General features: G+C 41.2%; 1 protein-coding gene across 2 annotated transcripts in view; it reads right to left on the reverse strand.

Annotated features, from left to right (window-relative positions):
• Positions 1-7: 7 nt before the first annotated feature.
• Positions 8-21,998, reverse strand: part of csnk1g2b (casein kinase 1, gamma 2b) — a 61,096-nt gene continuing 39,105 nt past the window's right edge. Inside the window, exons 4-11 of one of the 2 annotated variants that reach the window (XM_056275981.1) lie at positions 14,440-14,588; positions 13,650-13,884; positions 12,220-12,305; positions 11,249-11,333; positions 11,012-11,157; positions 8,667-8,750; positions 3,179-3,285; positions 8-2,821 (exon numbers count right to left, since the gene is read on the reverse strand). In XM_056275981.1, coding sequence (XP_056131956.1) covers positions 2,767-2,821; positions 3,179-3,285; positions 8,667-8,750; positions 11,012-11,157; positions 11,249-11,333; positions 12,220-12,305; positions 13,650-13,884; positions 14,440-14,588 — 947 coding nt within the window. In that variant the 3' untranslated portion in view covers positions 8-2,766. Of the gene's footprint in view, positions 2,822-3,178; positions 3,286-8,666; positions 8,751-11,011; positions 11,161-11,248; positions 11,334-12,219; positions 12,306-13,649; positions 13,885-14,439; positions 14,589-21,998 lie in introns of both variants that reach the window. The other variant, XM_056275980.1, reaches the window with a different exon arrangement.

Here is a 21,998-nt window from a genome sequence, read left to right on the forward strand (position 1 = left end):
TCCTTGATAAAAGTTCCTTTATTCACAAGTAAAGATCTGTCTATTTCATATTTACAGTTTCATGATGCAAATGGTTACGCTAACAAATGTTAAGCAAAACACAGTTCAACCTTGGTCTGAGCATCTCCAGAATATAACGCTGTCCCCACACCCGAGGGAAAAAAAAGAAAAATGCGGTGGGGACTGTATGACAAATCCAATGTGAGGATTGTCAGAGACCCTCACGGTAGTCAGCTGAACCTGTTTGGGGAAGTGAATTACTCACAAAAAGAAAAAAAAAAGATGCCAAATCCCTATGAAGGATGAGCGCGTCTTTGGATTCGCCGCCCGGACGGCCCCTGCGGACCGAGGCCCCTCATCCAGCTCCGCCAAGTGAAGGCCTCAGAAACAGACTGACCCCACTGCGGTTGTGTGTGACTATGACAAATCGTCGGCGTCAAATTCATTTTAGCAAAGAGGTGGGTTGCTCTGGTTAACGTGATTAGTGATTCAAGCATGGCCACCCCCCCTTCTCCCAGTTCATGCTTATCCAACTCAATGTTAATCTCCCTTCAAGGTAGACAACTCAGAAGTCCGTTACTCTGCAGTTTCTGGGGGAATATAGCGTACCACTTTCCAAAAAAAAAAAAATGAACAAATTAGACAATGGCACGACATATCCTCCAAATAGATACTTCTTTTCCACCTCAGATTATGAAAAGCTCAAACATTTTGCTTCCCTAACACATAAGAGTCTTTGCTGTGTTTGCTGCTGGGTGACACAGTACCAGCACAGTGTCATTCTCTTTTTTTCTTTTCTTTTTAAAGGAGCCCAAAACAGTTTGGTTTACAATGTGAGAAACTTTTCTACTCCATACTGGGTGCTGATACAGATTTTTAACAGAAAACTGAAGTCTCCTGAAAAATCTTTTTTTTAGACCTTCATTCATGTGACACGTTATGGTTTCTCATGGCCATTGCTCATTTTCAACCACTAGGTGTTGTCACGGTGGTGAAAACGTCTTGCGTAATAACTGAACATAAAACATTGAAAATTACAATGGAATCATACACGTTTGGAGGCTGCAATGGAAAACCTGTGTACTCAAGGCCATAAAAATGGCCACCTCAAGTTCAACGGGCTGTACATGACGAAGAAGACAGAGCACCAATTTGCCACACACACATCTCATTTTAGGCCAAGGAAAAAAAAACATTCATGTTAAGAGAAATGACACAGCAGCGACTCAAAGAACAGTTGCGTCTCAAATCCAGTATATGTTTAGGTGACTTCTTCTGCTTGGGCGCTGCAACAGCAGAACCTTGATCTTAAGAGAGTAACTTAACCAAGTAACCGACAGATAAATCTAACAAAAGGTGCATGTCTTTACCTGTGACCAAAAATCAAAACGTACAAACAGACTCGGGTCGTCATCATTCTTGAGCTGGCACTATGCACACAGTAGATTTTCTTTCCAATGTGGTTTTGCAGCAGTCGGTGGAAACCAAGCCCACCCCCATCGTACAGATGTCTTGATTGTCATTGCAGAAGATGAAGAGGTGTAATTAGTGTCAATGGACGATGGAAGGGGATCACTACACGTTTCCCTGTGCACCTTAACTTGCAATATACTCCCATGAATGCAGGCACGCACACATACATACAGAAATCCAGTGATCACATACAGGACAGGTAAGATAAAATCTCATTGCTGGACACTCGCTTGAGATTTAAACATTTTACTTGGAAAGGCACAAACTATGATTTCCTGGTAAATTATTTTGATGTAAGAAATAAAATCGAAAGACATCTTGTTCCATGTAACATTTTCAGCCATAACTCAGATATAAGCCTTGTGAATGACTCTTCCTAGATCAGTCTTTATTATGTTTTCTTAATTGTTAAACTCCAACCTAAAATTTCACTGTATGCTTTTTTCCCCCCAAAAGTGCAATATAAGAGAGCTTAATATCTGTTTCTCTCAATCTTCCACAGTACCTGAGGCCAGTGACTGTGCTACAAAGTCCACATTGACAGACAAAAAGAAAGCCAGAATGAGAGAGAGAAAAAAAAATCCAGAACACTACAACATAAAAGCAAGTTTGTTTTCAACCCAGGGATCCGACTTTGAAAACTGAGGATTCGATTACAAAAAAGGGGGGATTTTTTTTTTTTTACATAAAAATTCAAATTCTGCTTTATCAATGAAATGCTTCCTTGTGTCTCAGTGATTTCAGATTCAACATTAGTGTAGTTCACGTTTGCCTCTTACCTTGTTCCCACAAAAAGAACTATTTTCTAAGGAGCGGATTTCTTTCACTCAAGCCGATGACGGCTCCCCCAGACCAACGGCTAACTGTTGGAACAATACATGTTCTTTATGGAATCTAGAATACAACAACTGTTTCAAACAGTATCTTTTTTTCATATTCACGTCACGGTATTCGCATTTCATTGTTACAGCTTTTTACTTTTTCTCAAGCCCCCTTTGCAATGCAGATAATTTATTTTTCTTTAGTTTAAAAAGGAACCAGTCTGTTGCGGCATCAGTAGGACTACAACATTCCTTTACTCGCCAGAAGCAGGGGAGCGCTGAAAAAGAGAATATGGGGAAAGAAGAGTGAAAGAGGAGGAGGTAATGTGAGAGGGGTTGAAAGAGAGATGAAATGAGGGATGGAGGGGGGGGCGGTTTGGAAAGAGATAAGAGATGGTGATCTGTGTAGTTGCTTCCATTTAAAACTCGACAGTGACCAGAATGTTTCAAGTTCTCTCTCAGTTATCTTCTTTCACTTGTGCCTCTGGAGGGCTTTCCTCTTTCTTCTTTTGAAGAAACAACAGCACCTGCAGGGAAACATAAGCAGTGTTTGTTTCACAGAGCAACAACTTTATCCAAAAACACTAGGGCTGCGACTAACCATTACTTTCACAACAGATTCTGCTGATTACTTCTTTGATTAATCAGTCGATCATTTACTATTCATTTTGATAATGAAATGATTCCAACAGAGTCATGCAAACCTTAGCTTTGCAAAGCTGCCTGGGAAATGTTTGGCATTTTTACTTGATAAATTACAAAAATGATTGATTACCAAATTCCAGTCAATTTTTTTTTGTCGATCGACCAACTGATTAATCAACTAATCGTTTCAGCACTAATAAACACTCAACTAAAGGCACTTGAGAAGATTGTCGTCTTACTTGGTTTCGTCAGCCACTTCAACCTCAGTGGGAGCAGTGATGGGAGCGTTGGAGTGTCCAGCGGTGGGATCATCAGTGTTTAGCTCACCATTCGTTGAGCTCATCACCTGCATAGGTACACAACGCAGGAGAAAGGACATTCACCCACACATTGTACGTTGACTGGGGGAAGCATAAATTATGTTTTCTACATAAAAGCTATGAATTTATGACCCCCTCCCCTCCCCCCCTCCCCATTTTCAAGCACTCTCAACCTAACTAAGTTTTGGCTTACCATTGTAATCTAGCCTACCTACAGCTACAATTCTTAAGATCATTGTATTTTAAATTACTGGCCCCAATGGTGACACCACTAACTGCACTAGTGTCCAACCACTCTAAATCCCAGTGATCCACTTGAAATTAAATGGTGTCAACAATGCTGATGTGTCAGCCCCTTCACCACTACCCAAAGTTTCTTAGATGAAGGGGCTTGTTCGGCCACAACAACTTTTATCGTTAAACTCACTGCTACATGCCTTATTTTTCGGCATTTGGCTGCTATGGTGAAGATTTGAGACACAACATACCATACCCTTTTTTCCTGGGATAGTCCGACCCAACAGTAAACATGCTCGTAGCTACCAGGACGCTGAGGTCATGCGTTTGCTATTTTTATTTCTAGGAATTTTGGGGGTTTTAGCACCTGAGGTGCAGCTCAGTTTCCATGATTCCCGAACGCCACTTTTCAATACTCTGAGGCGACGAGACAGGCAAGACATAAGCAGGAGATACAGAAATGAGGAAGAGTGCATTACTTTTTATGAAGTCTTCTTACTGTCACAATGCAGCACTGAGGAAAACCATGTTACACTACTATCGTTAGGGGACATTGGGGCGTCTCACTGCTGCACTGTCTCCACCTAAGCTTGCACACCTAACTTAGCTGGGGAGGAGAAAAAAAAGACCACAGGCACAGCTGCAAACATTTAAGGTAACTTTGGACTTATTGTGTTTTGAATGATCAAATGAGAATGAGATGATGTTATGGTTAGCTTTGCTAGCAAAAATACATTTTGCAGACATGGTTGTAATCATTTTATTTTAGTAATGTATCTCAATATCCTATATCTCCTTTTTTTCTTAGTCCACTTTGTGCATTTGTCTTTTGTTCTGTTATACCTTGTGCATCGTTTTTTTTCCCCAACTTGTTACATTGTTTTAATTTTGTGAAGTACTTTGAACTACACTGGCTTCAGCTAATTGTCCTAAAGTTTTACTGATTGATAAGAAAACCCTTCTTCCTTTGTTCTTCACTAAATTTTATACACTAATTTTTCACCAGTATTTCGTGTGACTTTCAGTTGTAACCTATAAGTTGTCAAGAGATCATTGACATTATGCATTTCAGTCACTGGTTCCCAACTCTAGTCCCCAGGCCCCTCTGATAGAAGGTTGTTCTTGCAGCCAGGAACTCACACATCTGATTCAACTGATCAAGCACCTGTTGAATAGGCCTACTTCAGTAGTTGAATGGCCCTACAGACAAAAGTTGGGAAGAAGTGTCCAGAGTGATTTCTGTTGCTCGGAAAATGACTTATAGCATAGATATAAATGGTGAGGGGACTCACAACCTCAGTATTTTGAATCCTGGCTACAGCCCTGACAACAACTAGGGTTGGGTGACATGGCCAAAATCTGTTATCATGGTATATGTAATGTTATCACATTAACAGTATATACCACAATATAGTAATATTTCTAGAAATTCAATTAGAAAATAGTTTACTGCTTCATCTTTAGGCATTACATGAGGTTGCTCAAGTTTCCACCACCGACAACAACCAAAGTGCGTCACAGTTTGCAGAGTATATTTTTCTGTTCGGTGTTGGATTTTCTTAACCTGAACCATGTCTACAGGATGGAATTGACAACCTGTATAGTAACAAGTTCTTCTCCATCATCTTTTGTTGTTTGGGAGACATCCAGTTCTGCAATTACAACTTCACTCTCACCCATGTTGACCTCATGTGGAAATCACACGAAGCAGTTCTGCCCAAATCAAGTAAAGCCAATATTACCGTAAAGCATTCCTGCCCACTGATTTGCAACACAGCACGAGTGGAAACAATGTAGCCAAATCTCGACCAGTGTAATGTCATACCACCCAACCCTCACAGTAACCATTGAAATGTTCTCAAGTGTTCATGATTTTAGTACCTGTGCATAAGCTACTGTCTTAAATACACCAGTGATAAGTATAAAAAAGACATTTCTTAAATATCTATTATTGTAGTGTAACTTCATATTAACATCAAAGAAGGTTGAATCAGTTCATCTGGATACGTTTATTGACAGATACATTTAATCACTCAACTAAGTGACATCTTCAGTCTAAACAGACTGCAGGTATCCCCCACCCCTTATAAACAATACAGTACAATACAGTGCCTAACGACTAAAACGACCGAAAGCAACAACCAGTTTCATGATCAGATATGGGTGTGCCCATTAACTAGAGTTTCGATGGCCATGTGTACTATTCACAGAGGGTTGGGGAATAGTTGCAATCACAGCATTGTAAAGTGGCGACTATGTACTCTTATCCCCCCCAGTTCAGGGATGGTCATTCCCTCTTAACATAGATGGCCTCTTTGACTCCCCAGTTCAAACCATCGTTCCTCCCTATCAAGGATGTGTACATCCTCATTCCTGAAAGAGTGGTCACTGTCCAGTAGATGGGTGTAGACTGCGAAGTCTGGCCTGATGTGTTAGCTCTCCTGTGATGTCCCAGCTCTCCTGTGTCCCATTCTTTTGGCCAGCGTCTGTTTAGTTTCCCCAGTGTAAAAGTCACTGAAATCCACCTGGCACTTACCAGCGTACACTATATTGCTCTGTTTGTGCCCGGGGACCCAATCCTTGGGCTGGACCAACTTCTGGCACAGTGTGTTTTGGGGTTTGAAAGCAACTGAGAAACTGGTCATTGATTTCGGTCATTAGGCACTGTATTGTACTGTATTGTTTATAGGGGTGGGGATACCTGCAGTCAGTTTAGACTGAAGATGTCACTTAGTTGAATGATGAAACATAAACGTTGTATCCAGATGAACTGATTCAACCTTCTTTTATTTTCTTACCTGGATTATTGAGCATGCATCAAGTCATTGAAGTTCCCCCACCAAACACTAGATGGCGCATTGACTTCACGAAATTTAATGGCTCACATTGGAGACAATAGGAATGGAGTTCAATTTTCAGCCTACATTCTTATAGTGCAATTGATATGGATATTGAAGGGGGGAAATCTACTATGGTGCGCCTGGATTTTAAACCCTAGACACCATTTTTTTGCAAATGATTTAGAAAACCCGTTTTCATAGGAGTTTTGAATGACATTAGGATGTTGTTTATATCTTTTGTACCCTTCCTGGGATCATTCTAGAGCAGATGGGGAAAACATAGCAGTGACAGCAGACAGAATAGGTTGAACACAGGGAAATGGACAGCAACAGTTTGCAACAAACAAGCAGGAAAAGTCACAGACAACCTGGTAGCCAGGCAGAGAGGAGGCAGTGTGGGGAAGAGTCAGATACACACACAGTGCCATGCGGTGTCATGCATTAGCTAGCCGAGCAGCAGCTGCAGCAGTACCTGAACAGAGCCCCCCAGCCGCTCAGCTGTGAGGTGCGACCCCAGAGTCTCCTTATTGGTCACGGGAGTGGGCTGAGACTCACTTCCTTTGGGCTCAGGTGACTGACGCAAAGAGCAAAAGGGTGGAGGCAGTGGGAGAGGAGTGAGAGGGAGTGGGGCAAGAGGAAGGAGCGGAGTGGTGTGGATTCAGGTGGGGTGGGGAAGTGGGGGAGTGTGAATGGCAGTGATAAAGTGTCATGAAGGGTTCAAGATGGAGGTGAGGGAAAAGGAATGGGGAAGTGAATTAAAAAAAAAAAATTAAAGAACACATTTCCAAGCAGAAGCAGGCTTGTTAAAGACAAACTATGTTAATAAAGGGTTGTGGGAACAAAAAATTAATGTAAATCATAAATCAACATACTCATAGTCATGCAGGAGGGAAAAAAAACAACCTTGATCAGGCAGACATTATGTAAGCTAGCATTGTAGAATATTCACAATACAAACGATCAAGAATCACCAGGATTACTCAGACTATAATTTGAGCTATTTTGATTCAAAATATTTTGTCATACACTGTAACTGTGGCAAAACAACACCATGTTCAACTGAATTTTAACACCTTGCACATTACTTTGCAATGAATAAATTAGGAAAAGAGAATTTCTTCAGGAAATCCAAGTGTCAGCATCAAATATGTCAATGAAGTAAGAGGAAAAAAAATCTTACCGGTTGATAATTCAAAGCTAATGAAAAATTTCCAGCATGTTTCCCCATTTCACTTCTTGTCTATTGTTTATAATTTAATTATTTCAACTTTCATGTAGTCATGTATATAAAAAAAGATAATTGTCACCAATTTATTTATGTAAAATTGTAGGAAATATGTATAGCTAAATACCCCTAAATGAATGATTTGCTAAACACCCATACAAGCAGAAAACACCTCTCAAGGCAGTCTGAAATAGTCAAGGTTACTATTACACATACTATTACACAAGAGCATCGCAGTAGAAGGTGGTTTGTGAGGTTCAAAAGTTGTTGCGTTGTCCCCAAGTTCATCCCAGTAAAATGGAGAGCAATAAATAGAGGCTAGAGTCTACAACAATAAGTCAGTCATAAAACCTAATGTACACCTTAAATGGCTTTACATGCAACCATGCCTTGGACTAATCATACGACCACCTAATTTGCACCACATACATCAGCATTTTTTTCCTCTGTCTTTTCTTCTTTGCGATCAACAATAATTACAACCATTGAGGTCCTATTTATTGATAACATCCCAAGATCAAGGCTCAGATAGCATGCTAATTAAGCAGTTAAAGGAAGAAAAAAGTTAAGAATATAATGTCACACTAAGCAAAAAGCTCGTCATTACTGGTATGAACAATGCACTTTGCATTTTCAACACATGCATGCAATGACTGGAGCTTAGAGTGGCAGGGTTTGTTGGACAAACTCTAAAAACCAAAAATGGTGCTCTTTCAAAGCTAGAACAGCAGAATGCCCATCACGATCAAGCATTTCACATATTTGTGATAAATATTTTTTTTATCTGTATTTTACCTGCCAAATGATTGCAGTTAAGATGGATTTACTGCAAATTAGTCATGTAAGAGACAGAAAGAGAAAAAGGACAAAATAAAAAGAAAGATAGGAAGACAGAGAGAAAGGAAGGAAGCAGAGGAATTGAACAGCAGCCATCTTCTCCAGGAAGCTGCTGGGAGTTAGACGCAGTGACAGTACAATGGCGAGGGAACTTTACTGACAGGGTCGGTCAGTGAGTAGGTTGGCGCGTGGGTCGGTCGGTGAGTAGGTTGGCGCATGGGTTGGTGGTTAGTTAGGTGTCGTGCAATGCTGTTATTGGTCAGCTTACCTGGTTTTTGGTTTGCTGTTGTGCTTTGTCTCTGCTGCTGGCCTGCAGTGGTGTATCACTGGGGATGGGGCCTATTGGGGTGGGCTGTGAGAAACGGAGGGAGAAGACCGCAGTTTTTAAATAGTTAGCTTTTAAAATCAAACAAAGAACAGCAGGTGCTAAAAATCAAAAACAAGGTGAGAGGATTTACAGTGCAGTAAAAACGTATTTGCCCCCTTTCTGTTTTCCTCCATTTTTGCATATGTCACACCTAATTATTTCAGATTTTCACACAAAATTACATTTTAAATGATCATTTTATTTATTTAAGGAACTCATGTAGGAATAAAAAAGTAATTGCCCCCTTAGTTCCTCATCAACCAATTAACCAAATTTAACTGATCATTGGATTCAATTAGAGCAGACACCCTCATGATTGATTACTGCCAGCCCCGTTTGAATCTAAATATGACTTATATAGAACCTTACCATCACTATGAAGTAGGCTAAAAGGTCTCAACAAGCAGCACACTGCCACAATCAAAAGAAATTCCGGAAGTGATAAAAAAAAAGTCGATGAGATGCATCAACCTGGAAAGGGTTACAAAGCCATTTCTAAGGCTCTGGGACTCCAGTGAACCATGGTGAGATGGCCCATTTGACTCCAAATGGAAAAAAACTTGGAACAGTGGTAATCTTCCCAGGAGTGGCCGGCCTACCAAAATTCCTCCAATGGTGCAGCGATAACTCATCCAGGAAGTCCAAAAAAAAACAAAAAAAAAACAGGGCAACATCTAAAGAACTGCAGGCCTCTTTAGCCTCAGCTAAGGACATCATTCATCATTCCACAATAACAAAGAAACCGGGCAAAAATGGAATTCATGGGAGAGTTGCAAGGCATAAACCACTGCTAACTAGACCAGCTTTCACACTGGCCAAAAAACCCGCTAATGTCTGCCTTTGGTCAATGTAAAAAGGCGGATGTTAGCGGGTTTTTTTGGCCAGTGTGAAAGGAGTATAATAAGAGAAACATTAGTGTTCGTCTCACATTTGCAAAAAAAAAAAAAAAAAAACACATTGATGACCCCCATGCCTTTTCGGATAATCCTCTGTGGACAGAAGAGTCAAAAGTGGAACTTTTTAGAAGACATGGGTCCCGTTACGTCCGGCGTAAAGCAATAGAATAGAATAGAATACACTGTCATTTGTACAAACATACAATGGAATTCACTCCCTGCATTTAACCCATAGTAGCTGTGTAGCTAGGAGCAGTGGGCAGCCTCTGTGCAGCACCCGGGGACCAACTCCAGTTATTTCTTCCTACTGCCTTGGTCAGGGGCACAGACATGAGTATCAACCCTTACATATATGTCTTTTTGATGGTGGGAGGAAACCGGAGTGCCCGCAGGAAACCCACGCAGACATGGGGAGAACATGCAAACTCCACACAGAAAGGCCCTGGGATGGCCTGGGGTTCGAACCCAGGACCTTCTTGCTGTGAGGCAACAGTGCTAACCACTGGGCCACCGAACCACCCCACAGCATTTCACAATAAGAATATCATACCAACAGTCAAACATGGTGGTAGTAGTGTGATGGTGCTTTGCAGTGGCACTCGCCATCATTGAAGGAACCATGAATTCTGCTCTCTACCAGAAAATTCTGAAGGAGACTGTCCAGTCATCAGTGCATGATCTGAAGCTATAGCATAATTGGGTTATGCAGCAGAACAATGATCCAAAATACAAGTGCAAGTCCACTTCAGAATGGCTCAAAAGAAACAAAATTAGGGTTCTGAATTAGCCTAGTCAGTCCTGACTTGAACCCCATCGAGATGCTGTGGCAGGAACTTAAATGAGCAGTTCATGCTTGAAAACCCTCCAATGTCACTGAATTACAGCAATTCTGCCAAGAGTGGGCTAAAACTCCTCCACAACGATGTTAAAGACCGATCTCCAATTATATAAGGCATTTTGTTGCAGTTGTTGCTGCTAAAGGTGGCACAACCAGTTATTAGGTTCAGGGGAATAATTACTTTTTCACATGGGTGACAGATAACTTTTTCTTCAATAAATGAAATGATAATTTAAAAACTGTATTTTGTGTTTACTCGGTTTCTCCTAACATTTTGTATGAAGATCTGAAACCATTCAGTGTGACAAATATGCAAAAATAGAGATTATCAGGAAGGGTGCAATACTTTTTCACAGCACTGTATCATCCACAATGTAAAGGGCTTTATCTAACAGGATTTGAAAAGATTGTCTGACATATTCCTATTACTAATGATAATTACAATGAAGAGCGATAAAGCAACTCTAGCCAAGAGGCTTAGTGGACGGCTGAAGATGTTAAGAGGGACGTACGAGTGGCTTGCCGACCCAGTCATATTCATAATCAAAGACATAGCCATTCCTGTCAAATAGATCAGTGAAGAGTTTCCTCAAGTAGTCATAATCAGGCTTCTCAAAAAAGTCCAGCCTCCTCACGTAGCGCAGGTACGTGGCCATCTCTTCTGTAGCAAAAGAGAACATTTTTACATGGCTGACATTAATAAAGATTAGAAATAAAATGAAAAAATAAAAACAGCTGATTCTACTGACCGGGGAAGCTCTCACAAAGCACTTCGATGGGTGTGGCTCGTTTGGTGTCCCCAATTTTCTGATACCTCTCCTTCAGTGTGTCCGCCTAGAGGGGAGACAAACAGTAAGAACAATAACTGTCATCCTCCCACATGGCCACAATAAAAAGAACAGATTCTTGAAACTACAGCTTCACAAAAAGCACTCTTTCAAAATTTGGACCAACACATAGCTGCAGGCAGAGTAAATAAATAGGTGTAATACTCAAATGTGTTATATGCTGGGCACTTTTGCTGTACATTCATGCAAATCCTCCTGTGAGCCAATTTTAAAATCTTCAGTCATCATAATACAGATAGCACTTCTTCTGTTTGAGTTCACCGTTAAGTTTGTACAGCGTTAAGACATGCACTTGCAATTTTGACACTTGGAGGGAAAAGGGTGAAATGGAGAAATGGTGGTGGATTCTACCCTGAAAATTAACAAGAAACCACATGTGGGGTTCACATGCACAGCTGACATTTGACAGTTATTTCATGTAATGGATGAGACATTAAGCGTTGATAATCCATTGATAGTATCAGGATTAGATTATGCAATGGCAGCATTTAAAACAATCTAGACTTTGTGTGTAGTTTATGTTTATGATTGAAACACACAGTAACTGACACTGCTCCCAAACTCTTTCTCGCAAACAGATTCTTTGTTCACCATGTGCTACAAATGACACTGGATGCACGCGCGCGCGCGCACACACACACCACACAGCAGAGAGCGCTTCCAGCATCAGCAAAGGTATTCAGATAGTGTTATTTTCTCAGGGAGAAGTACACGTCAGGCCTTAGATGTGGAAATATTACGCATGAGATGAAAAGTCTACAGTAAGAGGATATAGGGATGTGTACATCCCGATATGCTGCATTATGGGTATTGTAAAATTCTGTCATATAGCTAAGTTTAAGTATAAAGATGAAAAACATGAGTTTCCATACCTTTAGGCCCTGCCAGGGGAGGCTGCCCCGCAGGAAGTACATGAACATGTGACCCAGAGCTTCCAGGTCATCCCTTCTGCTTTGTTCTAGAAAAGATGAGATAGAAAGAGGATCAGGTCAGACTAACGGAAAAGCTGTAGAGAAATTCATTGTTTCATTAACTGGCAAAGCCATCAGTCAGCGTCACATTCCGTGAGACAGGAATGCAATTTTGTAGTGATAAACAAAATTAAAGTAGTGAGGATGTATCTTAACAGCGTATGGTTTTAATTATCTGCTGAAACAGCAAAGTGTAAAGGACCATGATCAAGCCCTGGAGGAAATAACAGGGATGTAAATAAAGTTCAGTAAAATTGAGACGAGATTAATTGAAAAGCTGCAAGTCAGAGAAAAGTCAAAATCTAAACTACTTACTAAAGAAAAGCTCTTGGAAATGTAACAGGATAAAAATTATGCTCATTCCTCACCGACCTCATATATAATCTCAAGTTTTTGTTTTTTTTGGTTTAACTAATATGAATCTAAATTTTCACAATTAAGGGGAAATAATCACAGTTTTCAGTATCATCTCTCTCTCTCTCATAAATATTTATCTATTTCATTTAGGGAGTACACTTAATTAGCAGCCATAATACCAAGTAGTCTTCTGTTTCTGAAATGTCGCCAAACTTGTTCGGAAAAGGGTTGGACAATGATGCCAGTGGCAGACAATCCATGAATAGTCGTCTTTATATATATGACATTTGTTGGCATTTGCTACAACAGCTATTTGTAGCCTGTTATTCACTTTTACTAGCCTATTTTGATGTAGCCCACCAAATGTTTTGGCAAACCAGGATGTGACGGTTGTCATTTTCACATTCTTGATTTTTCCACCAGTAACATCACCAGCATACACTTTTGGGTGGCATTTCATAGAAACGCATCAAGACTGCTCAGTATTATGGCTGCTTATGTAGTTGTTATCCATACAACATATAAGTAAAGGTAATATTGAAAATCATGATTTTTTTTTCCCTTTAAGATGAGCTATACTTTTCTTTTTTTTTTCAATTTTCCCCCTTTTTCTCCCCAATTGTATCTGGCAAATTATCCTGAGCCGTCCTGGTCGCTGCTCCACCCCCTCTCTGCCACTCCGGGGAGCGCCCCGACTGACCAGAGGAGACGCTAGTACAGCAACCAGGACAAATACCCACATCTGACCTCCCACCCGCAGACACGGCCAATTGTGTCTGCAGGGATGCTCAACCAAGCCGGAAGTAACACAGGGACTCGATCCGGCGATCCCGTGTTGGTAGGCAACGGAATAGACCGCTACGCTACCCTGAAGGAGCTAAACTTTTATTATCAAGTAGCGTCAAAGGTTAGAGAAAGAAACTATGTGCAATTATTTGAGCATTTGCGAGTATTGACTAAGATGAATGCCTCACCTTTGCCCAAGTGTGTGTTGATGCTCATGTAGCGTGCCGTGCCAGTCAGGCTCTTATGCTCCCGGTAGGGGATGTGTTTTTTAGTCTCTGGGTCTATGTACTCTTTGGCCAAACCAAAGTCAATGATGTGGATAGTGTGCTGCCTCTTGCTTCCAGGCCTCCCAACAAGAAAGTTCTCTGGCTTCACATCTCTGTATATCAAACTCTTGGTGTGCACATATTCCATTCGAGTTATCTGAAAGGCAGAGGACAGGCCATTGTGACAATATTGGGATTCAGATTATTCATTCATTCATTCATTCATTCATTCATTCACTCAGGCAGTTCTCAAACTACTGAAAGCCTACCATGAGAATAAAACCTTAGATGACAGAACAGGACTGTACTGCCAATGGTGCTACAGTCAGATGTTATCACAAGAAGCAATTGGTACTTTTCCATATTATTTATGCTCACTTTCACAACAAAGTGCTTATAAATACACACAAGTAGTAAACAGTGTGTGGTGTTCACAAGATACAACTGAGAATCAGGCTCCGTTGTGCACAATAACGTATAGGCTATTACCTGTTTTTATGTTATTCTAAGCACCGAAGAGCACTGAACCCCGCCACCACCACACACATGCAGACAGAGCTGATGTGTCTTTTCACCACACCCTGACATACAGCACCTTAGTACTCCCCACAACCACCTGTTTTCCCAGCTGGTCTGGATAGTCAAACAGGAAACCTTATAGTCACACAAATTTGTTTTACTGAGGCCACTGCCACCATCCTCTAGTCCTTACCAGCTGTATGGCTATCATGAGGACGGTCTTGAGGGAGAAGGTGCGATCGCAGAGGTCAAACAGGTCTTCTAGACTGGGCCCAAGCAGCTCCAGCACCATGGCGTTGTATTTCCCACAGGGACCAAAGTAGTACACCTGAGGGATTCCCTCTGTGGAGAGGACACGAGAAATGGGTCAGAGGAATTTAGCCATCTCTGTTACCCCCACCCCAACCAGAATTTCAGACAGCCTTCCCCTCCATCAATTGGGCCTTTATCCCCCCCCTTTTTTTCTCCCCAATTGTATCTGGCCAATTATCCCACTCTTCCAAGCCGCCCTGATCTCTGCTCTACCCCCTCTGCCGATCAAGGGAGGGCTGCAGACTACCACATGCTTCCTCCGATACATGTGGAGTCGCCAGCCGCTTCTTTTCACCTGACAGTGAGGAGTTTTGCCAGGGGGACGTAGCACGTGGGAGGATCACGCTATTCCCCCCAGTTCTCCCTCCCCCCGGAACAGGCGCCCCGACCGACTAGAAGAGGCGTGAGAAGCGACCAGAAACACACCCACATCTGGCTTCCCACCCGCAGACATGGCCAATTGTGTCCATAGGGATGCCTGACCAAGCCAGAGGTAACACAGAGATTTGAACCGCCGATTCCCGTGTTGGTAGGCAACGGAACAGACCGCCACACCACCTGGACGAACTGGGCCTATATCGTAATAATACTAAAAATACCATTCTCATATCTTTCCCATATGCCACGTGGTAGCCATTTTTACCCCAAGTACCAGACTGTAGTATAAATAGATATTTTTTTTTAAGCAAGGGTGGTCTCATAGAAAATTAATCCCTAACCTTGGCAGTGGTGGCCGTACTGTACCAGGAAAGATTAAAGTCATTATGCAATAGATAATTCCCATCATCTACTTATTTACATTCTTCTCCCTGTTGCCTCTTTGTGCTGACCCTCATATTGGTCAATTTCAACCTAAATTCATTCAAATAAGCAACCCCATTTTACAGAAATTCATCGTTGCAAACCATGAAGTTTTCAAACCATCTACTATGGCAAAGCAGTGAAGGAACACGCAACACGAAATGTGCCATACGTTTGATTTGAACCCTCAACCTGATACTCTGACATAGACCAAGTAAACATGGACAGGGGGCTTCTACTAGCTCAACAGCAGTGTCAGCCAACAGCTCAGAAAGTGGTACTACCTAACCAAGATTGTCAGAAATTGTCATTAGATGAATGTTTCAATGATAAGATTCACAACAATGGTCAAGAAGAACTTGTAGGGGTTTTGGGGTGAGCATAACAACAACAAAAAATCAATATAATGAAAATATCAAAAGATAGCTGCAGAGAAGTGGCAAGATCAAGGAAAGTTGCAGAGGGAAATCAATGGAACCAAAAACAAAAAAAAACTGCGCTGCACTACATTTTATATAGCACTTTTCTAGTCTACCGACTAGAGAAAAGGGGGCAGCTGAACCTGCGGTGAGAACAGTGTGGTGGAGGAAACATGTCACCTCTTGCGTGCCTTCCACATTAAAATACAGCTGAAGGTAAGCAGCACACCCGTCAACAGCCATGATAGCTATTAGCAACTACCACACCCTGTTTCATGGTTGCGTGCCTGACTTCAGAAGAATGTGGACAGATCACCATCACAGTACGTCGTTTCTCGAGGGATACCAGTCTAGTAGCGTTGGTCTTGGGCAGACTGAGGTGTGGCAAAAGTGTTAGCACAAGTTTTTCTGAAAGACCAATAGGTTGTACATTGGCCCTCTGTAATCCCTGCCCTAAATTGATCTTTTTCCGCTTAATTGCACACAACCCTGTTCACAAAATCAGAAACTCATTCAGAGAGCCTTTTCAGCTCTCTTTAAATTATTTTATGGGCACTGTAATAATTTTTAGGGGCAATTTTAATAAACTGTCAAAAATGATATGTTAAACATATAGTTAAATTATGTGAACAGTACTAGAACAGTGCCCAGTATGTCATACAGTCAGTAGCAAATAGTAATAATCAGTAATCTGACAATGACTTCGACTAAAAGTCTAAGACAGCAAAAATGTGTTTTTCCTCAAAACACAACATTCAATCACCCCAAAAAAGAAAAAGAATTATGCTGGCTTAAATTACTTTATAAAAAGCAACAACAGAAACTCAGTTGTGTCTAATGTTGTATTTACATTTTTATTTGCTGGTGCACTGACAAATGACTCCCTATACAGCTCTTCATCAAGTAGCTTTGCGGGATACTGTAAGTCTGCCGTGGTTGATGTGGACGCAGTTCTTGTGGATGTTGCAGATTCTTCAGCTTTCTACTAGTTATACAAAAAGAAACACAACTATTGCGCTTTCACACAAAATTGAACAACGGGCCTATAACAGAACACAATGTAAGAAAGCACTCCTCAAGTATAATCGGTAATAATGTCACCCCTACATAAGGAATCTAAAGACAAAAACAGAACCCACCCCCAGACATCACCTCTTGCCCCATTCCTCCAATTACAAACAGTGCTGCAAAAGCAGTCTCTATTGGCAAAGAGTAGGTCAATTTATATAAAGTAGGACCTCCACTAGTATCAAAGGAAAAAGTAATTTGTGACGGACTGTGCTTATGTTGGGTGAAGGCAAGGCAGCGCATAGCATATAATGAATCAGCTAGCAGCAGCATATGTAAAAATGTCCAGCCTCTGGGATGCTGCACAATGAGAGCCAGTGTCCATACAAGCCTTTTGCCCTACATTAACAGCAGTCTTTTACGGTACACAACTGAACAAAGTTGAACACCGAGCACAAAGGATGGACACATAGATTTGTCCTATTACCATTCTTTTACACCGCAGCTGCCACTATATGCAGCTATCCCCATAGCTATAGCCCATAGCTAAGTGCTCGGTCTGGCGACTTCTCTGTCATGCTCTGCAATGTGAGCGAGCGCATCTTAGGGGTTAAGTGGTTGAGTGAACGCTGAGTAGCTGAATGTGTCTATTGGATGAGGTAGGCTCAAGTCACAGAAGAGGAGCATTTTGGCAACTCGGAAAGAAAAAAAAACCTTTCAGTTGAATATAAAAGACAACAAACAACCCAGGAGATAAGAATATTATGTAATCATACAAAGTTCATCCCTCAACTAAGACCTTTTGAAAGGCTTGAAGACTAATTCCACTAATATTCAAGATCAACCTTATGTACTGTACTTTTTTACGTGTGGACTTTCTACAGCTGAGCAATGAAAGATACAAATGAAAAACTTTACAGTGTGGCAACAGCTATTTATCCAGGCATTTATTCCCAAATCATCCCCGCTGTAATTTCAGAGGCATTTTGGATACATTGACTTGAAGGGCATATTTGTACAAGTCCACATTCATTTTTGATTCACTCTTCGGTCCAAGACTCTTAAAAGAGCCCTGACCTTGTGGCATTGGGACCAAGGGCAGTGTTCTGGGCCATGTTAGTCAACAGGCATTTCTGTCAGCAGCCACCAAACCAGAACCCTTAAATCCACTCCCTTTGGCACCCTGCCAGCAGTGGTGCCAAAGCCACAGTATCCCTCATAGCCAACTCCCTGAGGGCCACTAACCCAGGGGGGCCAGTAGAGGGCTGCTGGTATAATGTCTGGGTGAGAGAGAAAGAGTGTGTGTGACTGAGGAACAGTGGTAGTTGACTGAGGGAATGAATGAGATTGAATGAACAAGTGGGTGGATGTGGGAGCATTTGTGAGAGACAAAGTGTGTGGTCAAAAGAGTGCGTAAAGCAGTGTGTTTAAGTGCTCAGTGTGGATATGTGCGTATGTCGGCTGCTAGCCAGCGGGCGGAGGGATTACAGATGGATTTATCTCATCACCCCTACACGTCAGTCCCACAGGGCAACAAGGCAAACTATGCACTTAAACACACATGCAAACACACATGTCTGAGTTTAGGCTGCAGGATTTGCCTGGTAATGATGGCTGTGACAGACGAGGCACTAACAAGAGATCATTGGGAGGCTGACTCATCAAAGCTAGGCCCAAATTTGGAGAGCATTCAAAGTTGCCACATTCATCAGGAGAGGAAAGCCCACAGTGCACAACAACATTCTCCTGCAAGGGAATGTGATCAAAAGACAGTGTAAAGACAGCAACGGTAGTCACTAATGCCGTGTTCACATGGAATCCGGTAAAGGGCAGACTGCAAACCGGAAGTCATTCCTGTGGATGAGAGCAAACTCAAATGACACCGGCAAAGTATGCCAACAACAGCAACAGCAGACAGCCAAAGTTAAAATATTTTAACTTTTTGCCATCCTCCGTGTGGAATTTACGACAGGATGTTACGCAGCATATCACAAAACAGAACAGATGGTGAATTAATTTGATAGGTATATGGACTGACAGAATTACTGTATATAATTAAATAAAACAAACATAAAAAAACATTTGTACATTTATTTTTTCTGCAATCATCATAGCAACCCAAGTAGTTTTTTTTTTTACCATCCTGCTGTTTCATCACGCAGTTTGGCCCCCCCCCCTTTTTTTCTTTTCTTTTTTTGTTTGTTTGTTGCTGTTACCGTCCTGCCATTTACCCTCTCCCGGGTTCCATGTGAATGCAGCTTAAGTGTCACATGAAGGAGAAAGTATTGGAGGGGAGTAAGAAGTCGAGCATGTTGTCTTTACTCGTTTGTTTTGTTGTTGTTTTTGGTAGCCATAGCAGTATTAAGCAAGTAACCGACACACAAATTAGGGCTCATGTAGTGTTAGTCAATAAAGATGAAAATTATAACACATATAAAACACTCATATGACCATTTTAATTTGTACAAAATTACAGTTTCTGTCAAGTTTAAAGGGTTGATTTTGCTTCTGAATTAAAGAACACCTTTTCAAAATGCTGTTATCGTGCTATTTCCTGAATCTGTGTATAATTAATGCTGAGCACTAAAGAGTCAACTAGGCATTCTAGGTACAACAATAATAAATGCTAAATAATAATAAATGCATCAAATCTTGTTTGGTGAAATATTTTCACTTATCTACACAAAGTGAGATGTGTCTAATCACTTACTACACACTCACAAAACACAAATGATTACTTTTCTCAACTTTTTCAGGGACTGCGAAAATTCACTCAACATTTGGATGTAATTGTGACTTAAGTTTCTTCCTGTGCTAAGAAACCTCTCAGAAGGTGAAGTGGTGGCAGGAACGCACAAGTAGGATTTTGCCTGCGAGTTCACAGTGGGGCAATTATATGTGAGCCAACCAATCACACACTACCATACCTAAACTACAACAGTAGGCAGTTTAAAAGCTTTTTGTTTTTCCTGCAGTCCCAAATCTGGACAAGACCCTCCCTCAAGTGCATGTGCTTAGCCAAAGGTTATGTTTAGGCACCTCCCCCAAAGAGCTGAGGGTAAGGAGAAAGCACAAGGTTTGTTGAATAATAAACTCGAATTGAACGACTAATCCCAGCTGTCATAGGTGTGACTTGCTCAAATCTAAGGCAGAATTCTAAAATAAATAAATAAATCATATTTTTGGTAGTGATTGGCTGTACAGAGGAACTCTGCTATAGAGCAATTATCAAAAATAACTGAGCTGGGTTTATTCAAAATCTAGTAACATTTATTTGAGGCATTATCATTTTATCACTCAGCACACAGCTCAAGCAATATTGCAAAATTGCTACCACGCAAATTCAGCAATTACAGCAATAGAACTGTAAAAATATGGTACCCCAAAACAACTGTGCCTCCTAAAACATTTAGTAAACACTTGGAAAAAGAACAGAATGACTGGGCATGGTTGCATTGTGCAATCAAGAACAACTATAAAGAGCACAATTTACTTCTCTCCAAAATAACTGGAGGTCACTTGGTGTCTGCCATTTCTGTAGATAGTTCATTTTGTATGACACACACTAAGCCAACCAAATCAAGCCTGTAATGAGCCGCACTTTCAAAACCACTGTTCCTTCCTCACCAAAACTACTATTTATTGTAATTCCTAGCACCAAATATAGCTGTTAATTTGCCGTTCAATTACATGTGCCAAAACAACAACGCTTATAATTCAGCTGCCTTCAGTGCAAACCCAATCCATCAGTGGTCCAACTCAACACTAAAGACAAGAGGGGAATGTGCCAGAGACAATCCAACCTATTGTTTCTCCGCGCAGGCAAGACAGTCAGAGGGAGGGCTGCATCATGGCAACAAGAGACAATGTTGCCCTACAATGAAATGTCAGAGCTAAGGGTGAGCTGAAGAGGAAAGGAAAAGAAGTGATCGTGTGTATTAAAGATTTAGTGTGCAGAGTGGAGTGTGCTGGAGAGAGAAGGAAGAGAAAGAGAAGTGACTTCCATTAGGCCCAGTGCTCAGTAGATGTGAGGCTGATATGTGATCATCATTCAGGCTTGCACTGGCTAAGGCTGGAGCTACATTAAAGCTATATTAAACTTGGTCACGAGAAGAAATATCCTATAGGACACCAAGGCAGCATGCAGATGTAAGATTTTAGCCAGATGGTATACAATCATGCTACTCAGCAACTCCCTTCGAACAGGACTGTAAAGCTAACACTGATACAAATCTATTGAATAATAAAAAGCAACAATTTAACTTTCTGACATGTTGCTAAAGACATCCTACCCATCCCAGATTGTATAACTGCATTAAAAAAGTCAATATGAAATATGAAAAGAATAACATTTTTAGCTCCAGCGCCCAAATTTTCCCCATTATTTTTGTTTATTACTTCTTTATATTTTTGCATTATCCCTTTACTATAATGCTTTGTTACATCCCAGTTTTGACCAAGTATTTCTCTATCAATCTAAAAATGTCATTATGCAAGTTATATCTACTGTATCTAGAGCCACCACATATGAACAGATTTTTCTCTATGCCACAGTTCCCATGGTATGTAAATTGTGTTGTGCAGAGTATATACTGTATGTATACACACTAGGGATGCCCCCCGAAACCCGGTTCCAAATGGGAACCGGTTCTAAATTAGTAAAAACCGGAGCATTTTTAAGATCCGACGTTTTCGGTTCTGCTATCGGTAGTCAGTAGGTACTCGAGAAATCATGGAGTGAGATTTATATTGTGGCAATTGTGTTTTTCGAGGAATTTAAACGTCGCAAACATAATCTTGTTTGCCGTTTTCTCCATCTCTCTGTCTCTCTCTTACTGCGCGAGGGGCGGGGTTGTGCTGTGCTCCACACACTCGCTCACACACGCGCAGACAGCTCTGCTCAAGTGCTCATCATGGCGGAGAGAACTAAACGTTCAAAAGTTTGGGCATATTTTTCAAAAGTCGATGACAACAACGCTCGTTGCCACAAGTGCAACAAATCATTTGCCAGTAAGGGTGGCAATACAAGCAATCTGTCGAACATCTTTTGTCGAAACACTCCTGACACTGTAAGTCAGGAGAAATCACGACTCCTGCCGGAGAAGGCAGATATGTTGATTTTTCTGCAGAAGAACTGTTAGGATAATGTTCTAGGTTCTTGTTTGTTTGAACTTCCGTTAGCCTTTTGCTGTAAAAATTTATTTTTAATATT

This window comes from Lampris incognitus, chromosome 3 (assembly GCF_029633865.1).
Source record: "Lampris incognitus isolate fLamInc1 chromosome 3, fLamInc1.hap2, whole genome shotgun sequence".
In the NCBI taxonomy this organism is placed as follows: domain Eukaryota; kingdom Metazoa; phylum Chordata; class Actinopteri; order Lampriformes; family Lampridae; genus Lampris; species Lampris incognitus.